At 45.6% G+C, this 17,383-nt stretch overlaps 1 protein-coding gene across 2 annotated transcripts in view; it reads left to right on the plus strand.

Moving 5' to 3' along the window:
- The window catches only part of LOC123993192 (AF4/FMR2 family member 2-like), a 185,552-nt gene that overhangs the window by 95,381 nt on the left and 72,788 nt on the right, over positions 1 to 17,383 (plus strand). For both annotated transcript variants that reach the window (XM_046295072.1, XM_046295073.1), the window contains 3 exons: positions 10,939 to 11,025; positions 12,086 to 12,122; positions 12,356 to 12,410. In XM_046295072.1, the coding sequence (XP_046151028.1) occupies positions 10,939 to 11,025; positions 12,086 to 12,122; positions 12,356 to 12,410 (179 nt within the window). The remainder of the gene's footprint in view (positions 1 to 10,938; positions 11,026 to 12,085; positions 12,123 to 12,355; positions 12,411 to 17,383) is intronic.

A 17,383-nucleotide genomic window follows, 5' to 3' on the forward strand; every position in this document is an offset into this window, starting at 1 on the left:
GCTATTTACAGATTGGCTATGTACAGGTGCAGTGATCTGTGAGCTGCTCGGACTGCTGGGGCTTAAAGTTAGTGAGGGAGATATGTGTCTCCAGCTTCAGTGGTTTTTGCAATTCATTCAAGTCTTTGGCAGCAGAGAACTGGAAGGAAAGGTGGCCAAAGGCTACGGGGGTGACCAGTGAAATATACCTGCTGGAGCGCGTGCTACTGTGCTGCTATGGTGACCAGTGAGCTAAGATAAGGTGGGGCTTTACCTAGCAAAGACTTATAGATGACCTGGAGCCAGGCGACGAATATGAAGCGAGGGCCAGCCAACGAGAGCATACATGTCACAGTGGTGGGGCTTTGGTGACAAAACAGATGGCACTGTGATAGACTGCATACAATTTGCTGAGTAGAGTGTTGGAGGCTATCTTGTAAATTACATCGCTGAAGTCAAGGATTGGCAGGATAGTCAGTTTTTCGCATGTATGTTTGTCAACATGAGTGAACAATGCTTTGTTGCAAAATAGGGAGCCGATTCTAGATTTAATTTTGGATTGGAGATGCTTAACTTCTTATGGGCAGGTGGAACGGTAGCATCCCACCTGGCCAACATCCGGTGAAATTACAGAGCATGAAATTCCAAAATACCATATTCAAATTGTTAACGTTCTTGAAAATATATGTGTTATACATCAAAATAAAGCTTAACTTCTTGTTAATCCAGCCGCTGTGTCAGATTTCAAAAAGGCTTTACCTACCTTTGAAGAACTTCAGATGTTTCAATGAAGAGACTCTCAGTTACATAGCAGATGTCCAGTTTTTCCTGAAAGATTCTTTGTGTAGGACAAATTGCTCCGTTTTGTTACTACGCATTTGGCTACCGAAACTAACCGAAAATTCAGTCACCTAAACGTCGAACTTTTTTCCGAATTAACTCCATAATATCGACCGAAACATGGCAAACGTTGTTTGAATCAATCCTCAAGGTGTTGTCAAATATCTCTTCATTGATATGCCATTCGTGGAAGCATGGTTTTTCTCAGAATCCCATGGAAAAATACCAGCAGCTGAGTTTTGCGCACCAATTTCCACGCAGGACACTGTGCGGACACTTGGCAAATGTAGTCTATTATGGTCAATCTTCCAATGAAATGCCTGCAAATACGTCACAATGCTCCAGACCCCTTGGGGAAATGATAGAAAGGGTAGGCTCATTCCTGTCGCATTCACAGCCATATAAGGAGATAATGAAAAACGTAGCCTCAGAAATCCTGTTCATTTCCTGGTTGCAGAAACTTCTTGGTTTTGCTTGAAGCTTTTGTTCTAGGGCACTCACAGTGAAAATCTTTGCAGTTCTGGAAACGTCAGAGTGTTTTCTTTCCAAAGCTATCAATTCCATGCATAGTCGAGCATCTTTTCTTGACAAAATATTGCGCTTAAAACGGGCACGTCTTTTACTGCCCCTAGAGTCTGAAGAGGTTAATTTCTCAAAATAAAAACATCGAACAATTTCTAAAGACTGTTGACATCGAGTGGAAGTCATAGGAACTGGAACCAGGTTCCTCATAAATATGGTTTCCCATAGAAACCCATTGGGAAATCCTATGACCTCAATTTTTTGTCTTCCCTGGATGGTTTGTCCTCGGGGCTTCGCCTGCCATATCAGTTCTGTTATACTCACAGACATTATGTTTAGTTTTAGAAACTTTAGAGTGTTTTCTATCTAAATCTACCAATTATATGCATATCCTAGGCAGTTTACTTTGTGCACACTTTTCATCCGGAGGTGAAAATAATGCCCCCTACCCAAGAGAGTTTAATGTGAGTCTGGAAGGAGAGTTTAGTCTAACCAGACACCTAGGTATTTGTAGTTGTTCACATATTCTAAGTTAGAACCGTTCAGAATATTGATGCTGGACAGGCGGGCAGGTGCGGGCAGCGATCGGTTGAAGAGCATGCATTTAGTTTTACTTGCATTTAAGAGCAGTCGGAGGCCACGGAAGGAGAGTTGTATGGCATTGAAGGGTCAGAAGTATACAGAATGGTGTCGTCTGCGTATGGGTGGATCAGAGGATCACCAGCAGCAAGAGCAACATCATTGATGTATACAGAGAAAAAAGTCAGCCCGAGTGTCATGTTTTGTCATTTATTATCTTGTCTTGTCCCTGTGCTTCCCATTCTATTCGTTTCCCTCTGCTGGTCTTATTAGGTTCTTTCCCTCTTTCTATCCCTCTCTCTCCCCCTCCCTCTCTCACTCTCTCGCTCTCTCTTCTCTCTATCGTTCCGTTCCTGCTCCCAGCTGTTCCTATTCCCCTAATCAATCATTTAGTCTTCCCACACCTGTTCCCGATCCTTTCCCCTGATTAGAGTCCCTATTTCTTCCTTTGTGTTCCGTTCCTGTCCTGTCGGTTCCTTGTCTAGAATTCACCGTGCTGTGTTTGTGTATCGCCCTGTCGTGTCGTGTTTTCCTCAGATGCTGCGTGGTGAGCAGGTGTCTGAGTCTGTCTGGTTCAAGTGCCTTCCCGAGGCAACCTGCTGTTCACCTGCTGTTCAAGATCGAGTCTCCAGTTTGTCCTCGTCATTTCGAGTGAAAGTTGTGTTTTTTGTTTGTATTTACTTTACTGGATTAAAGACTCTGTTTTCGCCAAGTCGCTTTTGGGTCCTCTTTCACCTGCATGACAGAAGGAACCGACCAAGGAATGGACCCAGCGACTTCAGACGCTCGTTACACTGCCGTCGAGATCCAAGGAGCCATGCTCGGCAGACACGAGCAGGAATTGTCTGCTGCTCGCCATGCCGTGGAGAACCTGGCCGCTCAGGTTTCCGACCTCTCTGGACAGTTCCAGAGTCTACGTCTCGTGCCACCTGTTACTTCCTGGCCTGCCGAGCCTCCAGAACCTAGGGTTAATAACCCACCTTGCTACTCCGGGCAGCCCACTGAGTGCCGCTCCTTTCTCACGCAGTGTGAGATTGTGTTCTCTCTCCAACCCAACACATACTCTAGAGAGAGAGCTCGGGTTGCTTACGTCATTTCACTCCTTACTGGCCGGGCTCGAGAATGGGGCACAGCTATCTGGGAGGCAAGGGCTGATTGCTCTAACAAGTTCCAGAACTTTAAAGAGGAGATGATTCGGGTTTTTGACCGTTCAGTTTTTGGTAGGGAGGCTTCTAGGGCCCTGGCTTCCTTATGCCAAGGTGAACGGTCCATAACGGATTATTCTATTGAGTTTCGCACTCTTGCTGCCTCTAGTGAGTGGAACGAGCCGGCGCTGCTCGCTCGTTTTCTGGAGGGACTCCACGCAGTGGTTAAGGATGAGATTCTCTCCCGGGAGGTTCCTTCAGATGTGGACTCTTTGATTGCTCTCGCCATCCGCATAGAACGACGGGTAGATCTTCGTCACCGGGCTCGTGGAAGAGAGCTCGCATCAACGGTGTTTCCCTGCTCCGCATCGCAACCATCTCCCTCCTCTGGCTCAGAGTCTGAGCCCATGCAGCTGGGAGGGATTCGCATCTCGACTAAGGAGAGGGAACGGAGGATCACCAACCGCCTGTGCCTCTATTGCGGAGTTGCTGGACATTTTGTTAATTCATGTCCAGTAAAAGCCAGAGCTCATCTGTAAGCGGAGGGCTACAGGTGAGCGCAACTACTCAAGTCTCTCCATCAAGATCCTGTACTACTTTGTCGGTCCATCTACGCTGGACCGGTTCGGGTGCTACATGTAGTGCCTTGATAGACTCTGGGGCTGAGGGTTGTTTCATGGACGAAGCATGGGTTCGGAAACATGACATTCCTTTCAGAGAGTTAGAGAAGCCTACGCCCATGTTCGCCTTAGATGGTAGTCATCTTCCCAGTATCAGATTTGAGACACTACCTTTAACCCTCACAGTATCTGGTAACCACAGTGAGACTATTTCTTTTTGATTTTTCGTTCACCGTTTACACCTGTTGTTTTGGGTCATCCCTGGCTAGTATGTCATAATCCTTCTATTAATTGGTCTAGTAATTCTATCCTATCCTGGAACGTTTCTTGTCATGTGAAGTGTTTAATGTCTGCCATCCCTCCCGTTTCTTCTGTCCCTACTTCTCAGGAGGAACCTGGCGATTTGACAGGAGTGCCGGAGGAATATCATGATCTGCGCACGGTCTTCAGTCGGTCCCGAGCCAACTCCCTTCCTCCTCACCGGTCGTATGATTGTAGTATTGATCTCCTTCCGGGGACCACTCCTCCTCGGGGTAGACTATACTCTCTGTCGGCTCCCGAACGTAAGGCTCTCGAGGATTATTTGTCTGTGTCTCTTGACGCCGGTACCATAGTGCCTTCTTCCTCTCCGGCCGGGGCGGGGTTCTTTTTTGTTAAGAAGAAGGACGGTACTCTGCGCCCCTGCGTGGATTATCGAGGGCTGAATGACATAACGGTTAAGAATCGTTATCCGCTTCCCCTTATGTCATCAGCCTTCGAGATTCTGCAGGGAGCCAGGTGCTTTACTAAGTTGGACCTTCGTAACGCTTACCATCTCGTGCGCATCAGAGAGGGGGACGAGTGGAAAACGGCGTTTAACACTCCGTTAGGGCATTTTGAGTACCGGGTTCTGCCGTTTGGTCTCGCCAATGCGCCAGCTGTTTTTCAGGCATTAGTTAATGATGTTCTGAGAGACATGCTGAACATCTTTGTTTTTGTCTATCTTGACGATATCCTGATTTTTTCTCCGTCACTCGAGATTCATGTTCAGCACGTTCGACGTGTTCTACAGCGCCTTTTAGAGAATTGTCTCTACGTAAAGTCTGAGAAGTGCTCTTTTCATGTCTCCTCCGTTACTTTTCTCGGTTCCGTTATTTCCGCTGAAGGCATTCAGATGGATTCCGCTAAGGTCCAAGCTGTCAGTGATTGGCCCGTTCCAAGGTCACGTGTCGAGTTGCAGCGCTTTTTAGGTTTCGCTAATTTCTATCGGCGTTTCATTCGTAATTTCGGTCAAGTTGCTGCCCCTCTCACAGCTCTTACTTCTGTCAAGACGTGTTTTAAGTGGTCCGGTTCCGCCCAGGGAGCTTTTGATCTTCTAAAAGAACGTTTTACGTCCGCTCCTATCCTCGTTACTCCTGACGTCACTAGACAATTCATTGTCGAGGTTGACGCTTCAGAGGTAGGCGTGGGAGCCATTCTATCCCAGCGCTTCCAGTCTGACGATAAGGTTCATCCTTGCGCTTATTTTTCTCATCGCCTGTCGCCATCTGAGCGCAACTATGATGTGGGTAACCGTGAACTGCTCGCCATCCGCTTAGCCCTAGGCGAATGGCGACAGTGGTTGGAGGGGCGACCGTTCCTTTTTGTCGTTTGGACAGACCATAAGAACCTTGAGTACATCCGTTCTGCCAAACGACTTAATGCCCGTCAAGCTCGTTGGGCGTTGTTTTTCGCTCGTTTCGAGTTTGTGATTTCTTACCGTCCGGGTAGCAAGAACACCAAGCCTGATGCCTTATCCCGTCTGTTTAGTTCTTCTGTGGCTTCTACTGATCCCGAGGGGATTCTTCCTTATGGGCGTGTTGTCGGGTTAACAGTCTGGGGAATTGAAAGACAGGTTAAGCAAGCACTCACGCACACTGCGTCGCCGCGCGCTTGTCCTAGTAACCTCCTTTTCGTTCCTGTTTCCACTCGTCTGGCTGTTCTTCAGTGGGCTCACTCTGCCAAGTTAGCTGGTCATCCCGGTGTTCGAGGCACTCTTGCGTCTATTCGCCAGCGCTTTTGGTGGCCGACTCAGGAGCGTGACACGCGCCGTTTCGTGGCTGCTTGTTCGGACTGCGCGCAGACTAAGTCGGGTAACTCTCCTCCTGCCGGTCGTCTCAGACCGCTCCCCATTCCTTCTCGACCATGGTCTCACATCGCCCTAGACTTCATTACCGGTCTGCCTTTGTCTGCGGGGAAGACTGTGATTCTTACGGTTGTCGATAGGTTCTCTAAGGCGGCACATTTCATTCCCCTCGCTAAACTTCCTTCCGCTAAGGAGACGGCACAAATCATTATCGAGAATGTATTCAGAATTCATGGCCTTCCGTTAGACGCCGTTTCAGACAGAGGCCCGCAATTCACGTCACAGTTTTGGAGGGAGTTCTGTCGTTTGATTGGTGCGTCCGTCAGTCTCTCTTCCGGGTTTCATCCCCAGTCTAACGGTCAAGCAGAGAGGGCCAATCAGACGATTGGTCGCATACTACGCAGCCTTTCTTTCAGAAACCCTGCGTCTTGGGCAGAACAGCTCCCCTGGGCAGAATACGCTCACAATTCGCTTCCTTCGTCTGCTACCGGGTTATCTCCGTTTCAGAGTAGTCTGGGTTACCAGCCTCCTCTGTTCTCATCCCAGCTTGCCGAGTCCAGCGTTCCCTCCGCTCAAGCGTTTGTCCAACGTTGTGAGCGCACCTGGAGGAGGGTGAGGTCTGCACTTTGCCGTTACAGGGCACAGACTGTGAGAGCCGCCAATAAACGCAGGATTAAGAGTCCAAGGTATTGTTGCGGCCAGAGAGTGTGGCTTTCCACTCGCAACCTTCCTCTTACGACAGCTTCTCGTAAGTTGACTCCGCGGTTCATTGGTCCGTTCCGTGTCTCCCAGGTCGTCAATCCTGTCGCTGTGCGACTGCTTCTTCCGCGACATCTTCGTCGCGTCCATCCTGTCTTCCATGTCTCCTGTGTTAAGCCCTTTCTTCGCACCCCCGTTCGTCTTCCCTCCCCCCTCCCGTCCTTGTCGAGAGCGCACCTATTTACAAGGTACATAAGATCATGGACATGCGTTCTCGGGGACGGGGTCACCAATACTTAGTGGATTGGGAGGGTTACGGTCCTGAGGAGAGGAGTTGGGTTCCGTCTCGGGACGTGCTGGACCGTTCACTCATTGATGATTTCCTCCGTTGCCGCCAGGATTCCTCCTCGAGTGCGCCAGGAGGCGCTCGGTGAGTGGGGGTACTGTCATGTTTTGTCATTTATTATCTTGTCTTGTCCCTGTGCTTCCCATTCTATTCGTTTCCCTCTGCTGGTCTTATTAGGTTCTTTCCCTCTTTCTATCCCTCTCTCTCCCCCTCCCTCTCTCACTCTCTCGCTCTCTCTTCTCTCTATCGTTCCGTTCCTGCTCCCAGCTGTTCCTATTCCCCTAATCAATCATTTAGTCTTCCCACACCTGTTCCCGATCCTTTCCCCTGATTAGAGTCCCTATTTCTTCCTTTGTGTTCCGTTCCTGTCCTGTCGGTTCCTTGTCTAGAATTCACCGTGCTGTGTTTGTGTATCGCCCTGTCGTGTCGTGTTTTCCTCAGATGCTGCGTGGTGAGCAGGTGTCTGAGTCTGTCTGGTTCAAGTGCCTTCCCGAGGCAACCTGCTGTTCACCTGCTGTTCAAGATCGAGTCTCCAGTTTGTCCTCGTCATTTCGAGTGAAAGTTGTGTTTTTTGTTTGTATTTACTTTACTGGATTAAAGACTCTGTTTTCGCCAAGTCGCTTTTGGGTCCTCTTTCACCTGCATGACACCGAGATTTGTACCCCGTGGCACCCCATAGAGACTGCCAGAGGTTCGGACAACAGGCCCTCCGATTTGACACACTGAACTCTATTTGAGAAGTCGTTAGGGAACCAGGCGAGGCAGTCATTTGAGAAACCAAGGCTGTTGAGTCTGCCGATAAGAATGTGGTGATTGACCGAGTCGAAAACCTTGGCCAGATTGATAAATACAGCTGCACAGTATTGTCTCTTATCGATGGCTGTTATGATATCGTTTAGGACCTTGAGTGTGGCTGAGGTGCACCCATGACTAGCTCGGGAACCAGATTGCATAGCGGATAAGGTACGTTGGGATTTAAAATGGAAAGGCAGGGTATGATAGACCTTATAAAGGCAGGGTATGATAGAAATAGGTCTGTAGCAGTTTGGGTCTAGAGTGTTTCCCCCTTTGAAGAGGGGGATGACCACGGCAGCTTTCCAATCTTTGGGGATCTCAGACATTACGAAAGAGAGGTTGAACAGAATAGGGGTTGCAACAATTCGGCTGATCATTTTAAAAAGAGAGTCCAGATTGTCTAGCCCTGCTGATTTGTAGGGGTCCAGATTTTACAGCTCTTTCACAACATCAGCTAACTGGAATTTGGTGAAGGAGAAATGGGGGAGGTTTGGGAAAGTTGCTGTGGGGGATGTTGACCAGAGTAGGGGTGGCCAGGTGGAAAGCTTGGCCAGCCGTAGAAAAATGCTTATTGAAATTCTCAATTATTCTGGATTTATCGGCAGTGTTTCCGAGCTTCACTGCAGTGGGAAGCTGGGAGGAGGTGCTCTTATTCTCCATGGACTTTACAATGTCCCAAAACTTTTTGGAGTTTATGCTTCAGGATGCAAATTTCTGTTTGAAAAATCTAGCCTTTGCTTTCCTAACTGCCTGTGTATATTGGCTCCTATCTTCCCTGAAAAGTTGCAATTCGTGGGGGCTATTTGATGCTAATGCCAAATGCCACAGGATGCTTTTGTGCTGGTCAAGGGCAGTCAGTGTTATGCAGGTGAATGAGGACCCAAAAGCGACTTAGCGAAAACAGAGTCTTTATTCCAGTAACTGGCAAAAGTATACTCCTGGACAATATAAGAAGAAAACAAAACATGAAAAACTAAAATCCACTCGTAGTGACGAGGACAGACTGGAGACTCGACCATTGACTGCAGGTTGCCTCGGGAAGGCACCGACCGTAGCAGACTTAGACACCTGCTCACACGCAGCATCTGAAGGAGACAAGACATGACAGGGCGAGACAATGACACAGCACAGCGAACATCATATAAGGATCCGACAAGGACAGAAGCGGAAAACAAGGGGAGAAATAGGGACTCTAATCAGACGACAAAATAGGGGACAGGTGTGAAAAGACTAAATGAGTGAGTTAGGAGAATGAGGAACAGCTGGGAGAAGGAACGGAACGATAGAGAGAGGAGAGAGAGGGAGGGGGAGAGAGAGGGATAGAAAAAGGGAACGAACCTAATAAGACCAGCAGGGGGAAACGAACAGAAGGGAAAGCATAATGACAAGACAATATAAGACAAAACTTGACAGTCAGGTCTGGAGTGAACCACGGGCTATATCTGTTCCTGGTTATATTTTTTTTAAATGGGACATGCTTATTTAAGATTGTGAGGAAAGCACTAAAAGAATAACCAGGCATCTTCTACTGACGGAATGAGGTCAATAACCTTCCAGGATACCAGGGCCAGGTCGATTAGGAAGGCCTGCTCGCTGAAGTGTTTTAGGAAGCGTTTGACAGTGGTGAGGGGTGGTCGTTTGACCGCAGACCCATTACGGATGCAAGCAATGAGGCAGTGATCGCTGAGATCCTGGTTGAAGACAGCAGACGTGTATTTGGAGGGCAGGTTGGTTAGGATGATATCTATGAGGGTGCCTGTGTTTACGGATTTGGGGTTGTACCTGGTAGGTTCATTGATAATGTGTGTGAGATTGAGGGTATCAAGCTTAGATTGTAGGATGGCTGGGGTGTTAAGCATGTCCCAGTTTAGGTCACCTAACAGCACGAGCTCTGAAGATAGATGGGGGGCAATCAATTCACATATGGTGTCCAGGGCACAGCTGGGGGCAGAAGGTGGTCTATAGCAAATGGCAATGGTGAGAGACTTGTTTCTGGAAAGGTGGATTTTTAAAAGTAGAAGCTCGAATTGTTTGGGCACAGACCTGGATAGTAAGACAGAACTCTGCAGGCTATCTCTGCAGTAGATTGCAATTCCGCCCCCTTTGGCAGTTTTATCTTGTCAGAAAATGTTATAGTTAGGGATGGACATTTCTGGGTTCTTGATGGCCTTCCTAAACCAGGATTCAGACACAGGTAGGACATCCGGGTTGGCAGAGTGTGCTAAAGCGGTGAATAAATCAAACTTAGGGAGGAGGCTTCTAATGTTAACATGCATGGAATCGAGGCTTTTACAGTTACAGTCAACAAATGAGAGGAAATGGGAGTGGAGCTAGGCACTGCAGGGCCTGGATTAACCTCTACATCACCAGAGGATCAGAGGAGGAGTAGGATAAGGGTACGGCTAAGGGCTATAAGAACTGGTCGTCTAGTACGTTCGGGACAGAGAGTAAAAGGAGCAGGTTTCTGGGCGTGGTAGAATAGATTCAATGCATAATGTACATACAAACGTATGGTAGAATGTGAATACAGTTGAGGTAAACCTAGGCATTGAGTGACGATGAGAGAGATATTGTCTCTAGAGACATCAATTAAACCAGGTGAGGTCACTGCATGTGTGGGGGTTGGACAAGAGGGTTAGCTGAGGGATATTGAGCAGGGTTGGAGGGTCTACAGTGGAATAAGACAATAATCACTAACCAAAACAGCAATGGACAAGGCATATTGACATTAGGGAGAGGTATGCGTAGCCGAGTGATCATATACAGCTGGTACCTGTACCGAGTCGATGTGCGGGGGTACAGGTTTGTCGAGGCAATTTGTACATGTAGGTGTGCCAGATTGGGAATTTAGCCAGGACACCGGGGTTAACACCCCTACTCTTACAATAAGTGCAATGGGATCTTTAGTGAACACAGACACCCGTTTAACATCCTATCTTAAATACGCCACCCTACACAGGGCAATGTCCCCAATCACTGCCCTGTGGCTTTGGAATATTATTTTTAGACCAGAGGAAAGAGTGCCTCCTACTGGCCATCCAACATCACTTCCAGCAGCATCTGGTCTCACATCCACCGACCAGGACCAACTCTGTTTAGCTTCAGCTACATGCCCAAGGTGGGGTGTGTGTGTGTGTGTGTGTGTGTGTGTGTGTGTGTGTGTGTGTGTGTGTGTGTGTGTGTGTGTGTGTGTGTGTGTGTGTGTGTGTGTGTGTGTGTGTGTGTGTGTGTGTGTGTGTGTGTGTGTGTGTGTGTGTGTGTGTGTGTGTGTGTGTCATATGTCTGATTTGAATCCTGTCTGCCCTGCAGGAGATGACCCACTCCTGGCCTCCCCCCCTGACTGCCATCCACACTCCAGGCAAAGCTGAACAGACCAAGTTCCCTATTCCCTCCAAGGTGAGTTCTATAGTAAGGCCTACACTGTACTGTTAATTGACAAGCACAGCAATGCTACTACTAATAGTACTTCAACTATGTTATAAGTGCTGGTAATACTGACACTAGTTAATACTATTATCATAATGATAGAGATGTATGCATATATTATTATATATTATATAATTATTATTATATATTCTGAATGTCTACTGTTCTAGTCAAGAGGGTAATTTCCTACTGTCACTTATTTGTTTGGTAAGCAGTAATCACGTGATTCCTGTGTCAGTCGGAAGGGAAAACAAATCAAGTAAAAGTGGATGTATTAAATTCGACCCAGGGCTGTCATCCTTGTGAAAGCCTGTCAGGTTCTGTCACAGTAAAGGACCAGTGAGACACCCATGGCACCAGAGAGAGATGGAGAGAGAGAGGGAGTGAGAAAGAGAGAGCGTGGGACCAAGCCAGAGAGAGAGAGGAGAGCTTGCAAAGAGCCTCTGCTATTGCCCAGATAGCTATAGGACTTCATTTGTCTGGCTGCATGTGCCGGTCGGATGGACTTTTTAAGGACAAACTCCTGTCAGCACTTCAACCGCACTGTAATAGAGTGTGATTTAGCTATAGTATAATCCATTGTCCTTCAGCCCATTCATCCTCTCCTCCTCTAACTCCCAGCATCTGTGTCTCTCCTAGATTTTACTTCCTTTCCTCTCTACTGTCGTTCCCTAGCCTCAAATCGCCCAACGCCTAATTTTGCAGCTAAAGCCCTCTTATTTGTGTCTTAATGGGACATGGTCTGAAACTCATAGCTTGACCCAGCTGATATTCCTAATAATAAGCCTGTGTCTATAAATCCTGATTTAATGGTGCCATCTTTTAACTAAGACATTGTCCTGTCTACTGTAGTCCACTCACCACACAAAATGATTGTGTGTCCTATGTCTAATTGTATTAGTGTAAAATCAATTAAGTCCATCAGATGAGCTGTTTCCCTCCCATTTGTTCTCCTGTATCACCTCGGTGTGTGCTAATGTATTTGATGCACGCCTGTCTTCTTTCTCTCTCGCTCTCTCTCTCTGCTCAGGAGTCACAACACTTACCCTCAGGATACGCTGGACAAAGTAAGTCTGCTTTACATTTTTCCTACACACACATTTCGATTTAATCAGTCTAAAATGATGTTAATAGATGGAAGGCCATTATGCCATGCAACAACTGGAGCCCTGTCCATTTAGGGAAAAATGTTATGCTGTGTGACATATTGCAACAAAAGCTAAATTGATAATAAGCTAGCTGTTGGTCAGGGTTTAATCAAAACCAGCACTCTGACATTTAAATGGAAATTATTTCGCAGAGCGGTGCAATGTTCCCGGTAACAAGCCTGCAACCAAGTCTGTACCACAGAAGTCGTGAGTATTCATTTGATTAATTATTTTGAAAAAGCCTCGGGGGATAAATGCCACCATGGTTTCAGCTTTGTTCCCTTGCAAAACAAGTCCCTGCAGAATTCCCAGCTGAGAGGAGTGTTCAACACAAACAAACAGAGCAGTTGGCATTCTCTCTCTCTGTTAACCCGTACCCTCCTTGGCCTCTCCCGTGCCACCCTGCACTCCTCAACAGCACAGCACTGACAACACTGCCTGTCTCCCTAGCCACGCAAGACCTGGCCTACACTCAGTTTAGTTAGTGTTAAACACAGGCCTAGTGAGTTATTTTTGGTATTTTATTAGGATTGCCATTAGCTATTGCAAAAGCAGCAGCTACTCTTCCTGGAGTCCACACAAAACATGAAACATAATACAGAATGACATCAAGAACAGCTCAAACTACATAACATTTTGTTTGAAGGCAAACGTAGCCTACATATCAATGCATACACACAAACTCTCTAGGTCAAATAGGGGAAAGGCGTTGTGCCGAGAGGTATTGATTTATCTGTTAGTTTAAACTTGATTATCTGTTTGTTTGAGCAATATGAGATGGAAGGAAGTTCCATGCAATTAGGGCTCTATATAATACTGTACGCTTTCTTGAATTTGTTCTGGATTTGGGGACTGTGAAATGACACGTAGTGGCATGTCTGGTGGGATAAGTGTGTGTGTGTGTGTGTCAGAGCTGTGTGTAAGTCGACTAGGCAAACCATTTGGGATTTTCAACACATTAATGTTCCTTATAAAAAGAAGAAGTGATACAGTCAGTCTCTCCTCAACTCTTAGCCAAGCGAGACTGGCATGCATAGCATTTACAGTTGAAGTCGGAGGTTTACATACACCTTAGCCAAATATATTTGTTACAGTTTTTCACAATTCCTGACATTTAAAAATTACCTGTCTTAGGTCAGTTAGGATCACCACTTTATTTTAAGAATGTGATATGTCTGAAAAATAGTAGAGAGTGTTATTTATTTCAGCTTTTATTTATTTCATCACATTCCCAGTGGGTCAGAAGTTTACATACACTCAATTAGTATTTGGTAACATTGCCTTAAAATGTTTTACTTGGGTCAAACGTTTCGGGTAGCCTTCCGCAAGCTTCCCACAATAAGTTGGGTGAATTTTGTCCCATTCCTCCTGACAGAGATAGTGAATAACTGAATCAGGTTTGTAGGCCTCCTTGCTCGCGCACGCTTTTTCAGTTCTGCGCACACATTTTCTATAGGATTGAGGTAGGGGCTTTGTGATGGCTACTCCAACACCTTGACTTTGTTGTCCTTAAGGTGTTTTGCCACAACTTTGTCCATTTGGAAGAGCCATGTGCGACCAAGCTTTAACTTTTAACTGATGTCTTGAGATGTTGCTTCAATATATCCACAGAATTTTCCTACCTCATGACGCCACCTATTTTGTGAAGTGCACCAGTCCCTCCTGCAGCAAAGCACCCCCAGAACATGATGCTGCCACCCCCTTGCTTCACGGTTGGGATGGTGTTCTTCGGCTTGCATGCCTCCCCCTTTTTCCTCCAAAAATAACGATGGTCATTATGGCCAAACAGTTCTATTTTTGTTTCATCAGACCACAGGACATTTCTCCAAGAAGTACGATCTTTGTCCCCATGTGCAGTTGCAAACCATAGTCTGGATTTTTTAAGTACAAGTACATTTTCCAATAATTGTTTACAGGCATATTATTTCACTTATAATTCACTGTATCACATTTCCTTTAAAAAGCTTGGAGAATTCCAGAAAATGATGTCATGGCTTTTGGAGCATTTTGGAGCATTGGCTTTTTCCTTGCTGTACAGCCTTTCAGGTTATGTCAATATAGGACTCGTTTTTACTGTGGATATGTACCTGTTTCCTCCAGCATCTTCAAGCTCATTTGCTATTGTTCTGGGATTGATTTCCACCAAAGTATGTTCAGTTATAGGAGACAGAACGCGTCTCCTTCCTGAGCAGTATGATGTCTGCGTGGTCCCATGGTGTTTATACTTGCATACTATTGTTTGTACAGATGAACGTGGTACCTTCAGGCATTTGAAAATTGCTCCCAAGGATGAACCAGACTTGTGGAGGTCTACTATTTTTTTCTGAGGTCTTGGCTGATTTCTTTTGGTTTTACATTTACATTTAAGTCATTTAGCAGACGCTCTTATCCAGAGCGACTTACAAATTGGTGCATTCACCTTATGACATCCAGTGGAACAGCCACTTTACAATAGTGCATCTACATATTTTAAGGGGGGGTGAGAAGGATTACTTTATCCTATCCTAGGTATTCCTTAAAGAGGTGGGGTTTCAGGTGTCTCCGGAAGGTGGTGATTGACTCCGCTGTCCTGGCGTCGTGAGGGAGTTTGTTCCACCATTGGGGAGCCAGAGCAGCGAACAGTTTTGACTGGGCTGAGCGGGAACTGTACTTCCTCAGTGGTAGGGAGGCGAGCAGGCCAGAGGTGGATGAACGCAGTGCCCTTATTTGGGTGTAGGGCCTGATCAGAGCCTGGAGGTACTGAGGTGCCGTTCCCCTCACAGCTCCGTAGGCAAGCACCATGGTCTTGTAGCGGATGCGAGCTTCAACTGGAAGCCAGTGGAGAGAGCGGAGGAGCGGGGTGACGTGAGAGAACTTGGGAAGGTTGAACACCAGACGGGCTGCGGCGTTCTGGATGAGTTGTAGGGGTTTAATGGCACAGGCAGGGAGCCCAGCCAACAGCGAGTTGCAGTAATCCAGACGGTTTTCCCATGATGTCAAGCATATAGGCAATGAGTTTGAAGGTAGGCCTTGACATACATCCATAGGTACACCTCCAATTGACTCAAATTATGTAAATTAGCCTAACAGAAGCTTCTAAAGCCATGACATAATTTTCTGGAATTCTCCAAGCTTTTTAAAGGACATGTGATACAGTGAATTATAAGTGAAATAATATGCCTGTAAACAATTATTGGAAAATGCACGAAGTAGATGTTCTAACCTACTTGCCAAAACTATAGTTTGTTTACAAAAAGTTTGTGGAGTGGTTGAAAAACGAGTTTTAATGACTCCAACCTAAGTGTATGTAAACTTCTGACTTCAACTGTATATCAGCCCTCTGATTACAATTAAGAGCAAAATTTGCCATATAATTTGCAGCTGCAGCTTAACTAGGTCTTTCTTTGCAGCACTGGACATTCTTTGCAGCACTGGACAGCACTGGACAATTATATTTGACAAAACGAGAGACTGCAGAATTTTCTTTTTGGAGTGTGGTGTCAAAAAATCAGAGCATCTCTTTATTACGGCCAGACCTCTCCCTATCTTTACAACCATTGAATCTATACGGTTTGACCATGACCGTTTACAATCTAAAGTAACTCCAAGTAATTTAGTGTCCTCAACTTGTTCAACAGCCACACCATTCATTACCAGATTCAGCTGAGGTCTAGAACTTAAGGAATGATTTGTACCAAATACAATGCTCTTAGTTTTAGAGATGTTCAGGACCAATTTATTACTGGCCACCCATTCCAAAATAGACTGCAACTCTGTGTTAAGGGTTTCAGTGACTTCATTCGCTGTGTTTGCTGATGCGTATATGGTTCAATCATCAGCATACGTGGACACACATGCTTTGTTTAATTCCGGTGGCAGGTCATTGGTAAAAATAGAAAAGAGTAGAGGGCCTAGAGAGCTGCCCTGCGGTACACCACACTTTACATGTTTTACATTAGAGAAGCTTCCATGAAAGAAACCCTTTTGAGTTCTATTAGATCGATAGCTCTGAATCCATGATATCGCAGAGGTTGAAAAGTCATAAAACACGTTTTTCAACAACAGGTTATGGTAAATAATATCAATCGCTGCACTGAAATCTAACAGTACAGCTCCCACAATCTTCTTATTCTCAATATCTTTCAACCAATCATCAGCCATGTGTGTCAGTGCAGTACTTGTTGAGTGCCGTTTTCTATAAGCATCCTGAAAGTCTGTTGTTAATTTGTTTACAGAGAAATAGCATTGTATTAGGTCACACACAATTTTTTCCAACAGCTTGCTAAGAGCTGGCAGCACGCTTATAAGTTTGCTGTTAGAACCAGTAAAGGCCTTTTATCCCTCTTGGGTAGCGGAATTATTTTGGCTTCCCTCCAGGCCTGAGGACAAAAACCTTCCTCTAGGCTCAGATTAAAAATATGACAGATAGGAATGCCTATAGAGTCAGCTACGATTCTCAGTAGCTTTCCATCTAAGTTGTCAATACCAGGAGGTTTGTCATTATTAATCGATAACAATCCTTTTCCCAGCTCTCCCACACTAACTTTACAGAATTCAAACTTGCAATGCTTTTCTTTCATTATTTGTTTTTTTTATGCGTGAATACAGTTGCTCACAGTTCGTTGTTGGCATTTCCTGCCTAAGTTTGCCCACTTTGCCAATAAAATATTCTTTAAAATAATTGGCAACATCAAATGTTTTTGTGATGAATATGCCATCTGATTCGATGAAAGATGGATTTGAATTTGTCTTTCTGCCTATAATTTAATTTAAAGTACTCCAAAGGTTTTTCTTTCCCATCATTCATTATATAATTGATCTTGGCTTCATAATACAGTTTCTTCTTCTTTTTGTTGAGTTTAGTCACATAATTTCTCAATTTGCAGTAAGTAAGCCAGTCAGATGTGCAGCCAGACTTATTAGCCACTCCCTTTGCCCCATCTCTGTCAACCATAAAGTTTTTCAATTTCTCATCAATCCATGGAGCCTTAACAGTTCTAACAGTCCGTTTCTTAACAGGCGCATGTTTATCAATAGTTATAAAAAGCTATTTCAGAAATGCATCAAGGCAGCGTCTGGATGCTCTTCATTAATCACATCAGACCAACAAATATTTTTCCACATAAGAGTCACAGCAAAAAAAATGATATGATCTCTTATACACTATTTTAGGCCCAGCTTTCCTGGATATAGCAACTATA

This window comes from Oncorhynchus gorbuscha, linkage group LG13 (assembly GCF_021184085.1).
Source record: "Oncorhynchus gorbuscha isolate QuinsamMale2020 ecotype Even-year linkage group LG13, OgorEven_v1.0, whole genome shotgun sequence".
Lineage (NCBI taxonomy): Eukaryota > Metazoa > Chordata > Actinopteri > Salmoniformes > Salmonidae > Oncorhynchus > Oncorhynchus gorbuscha.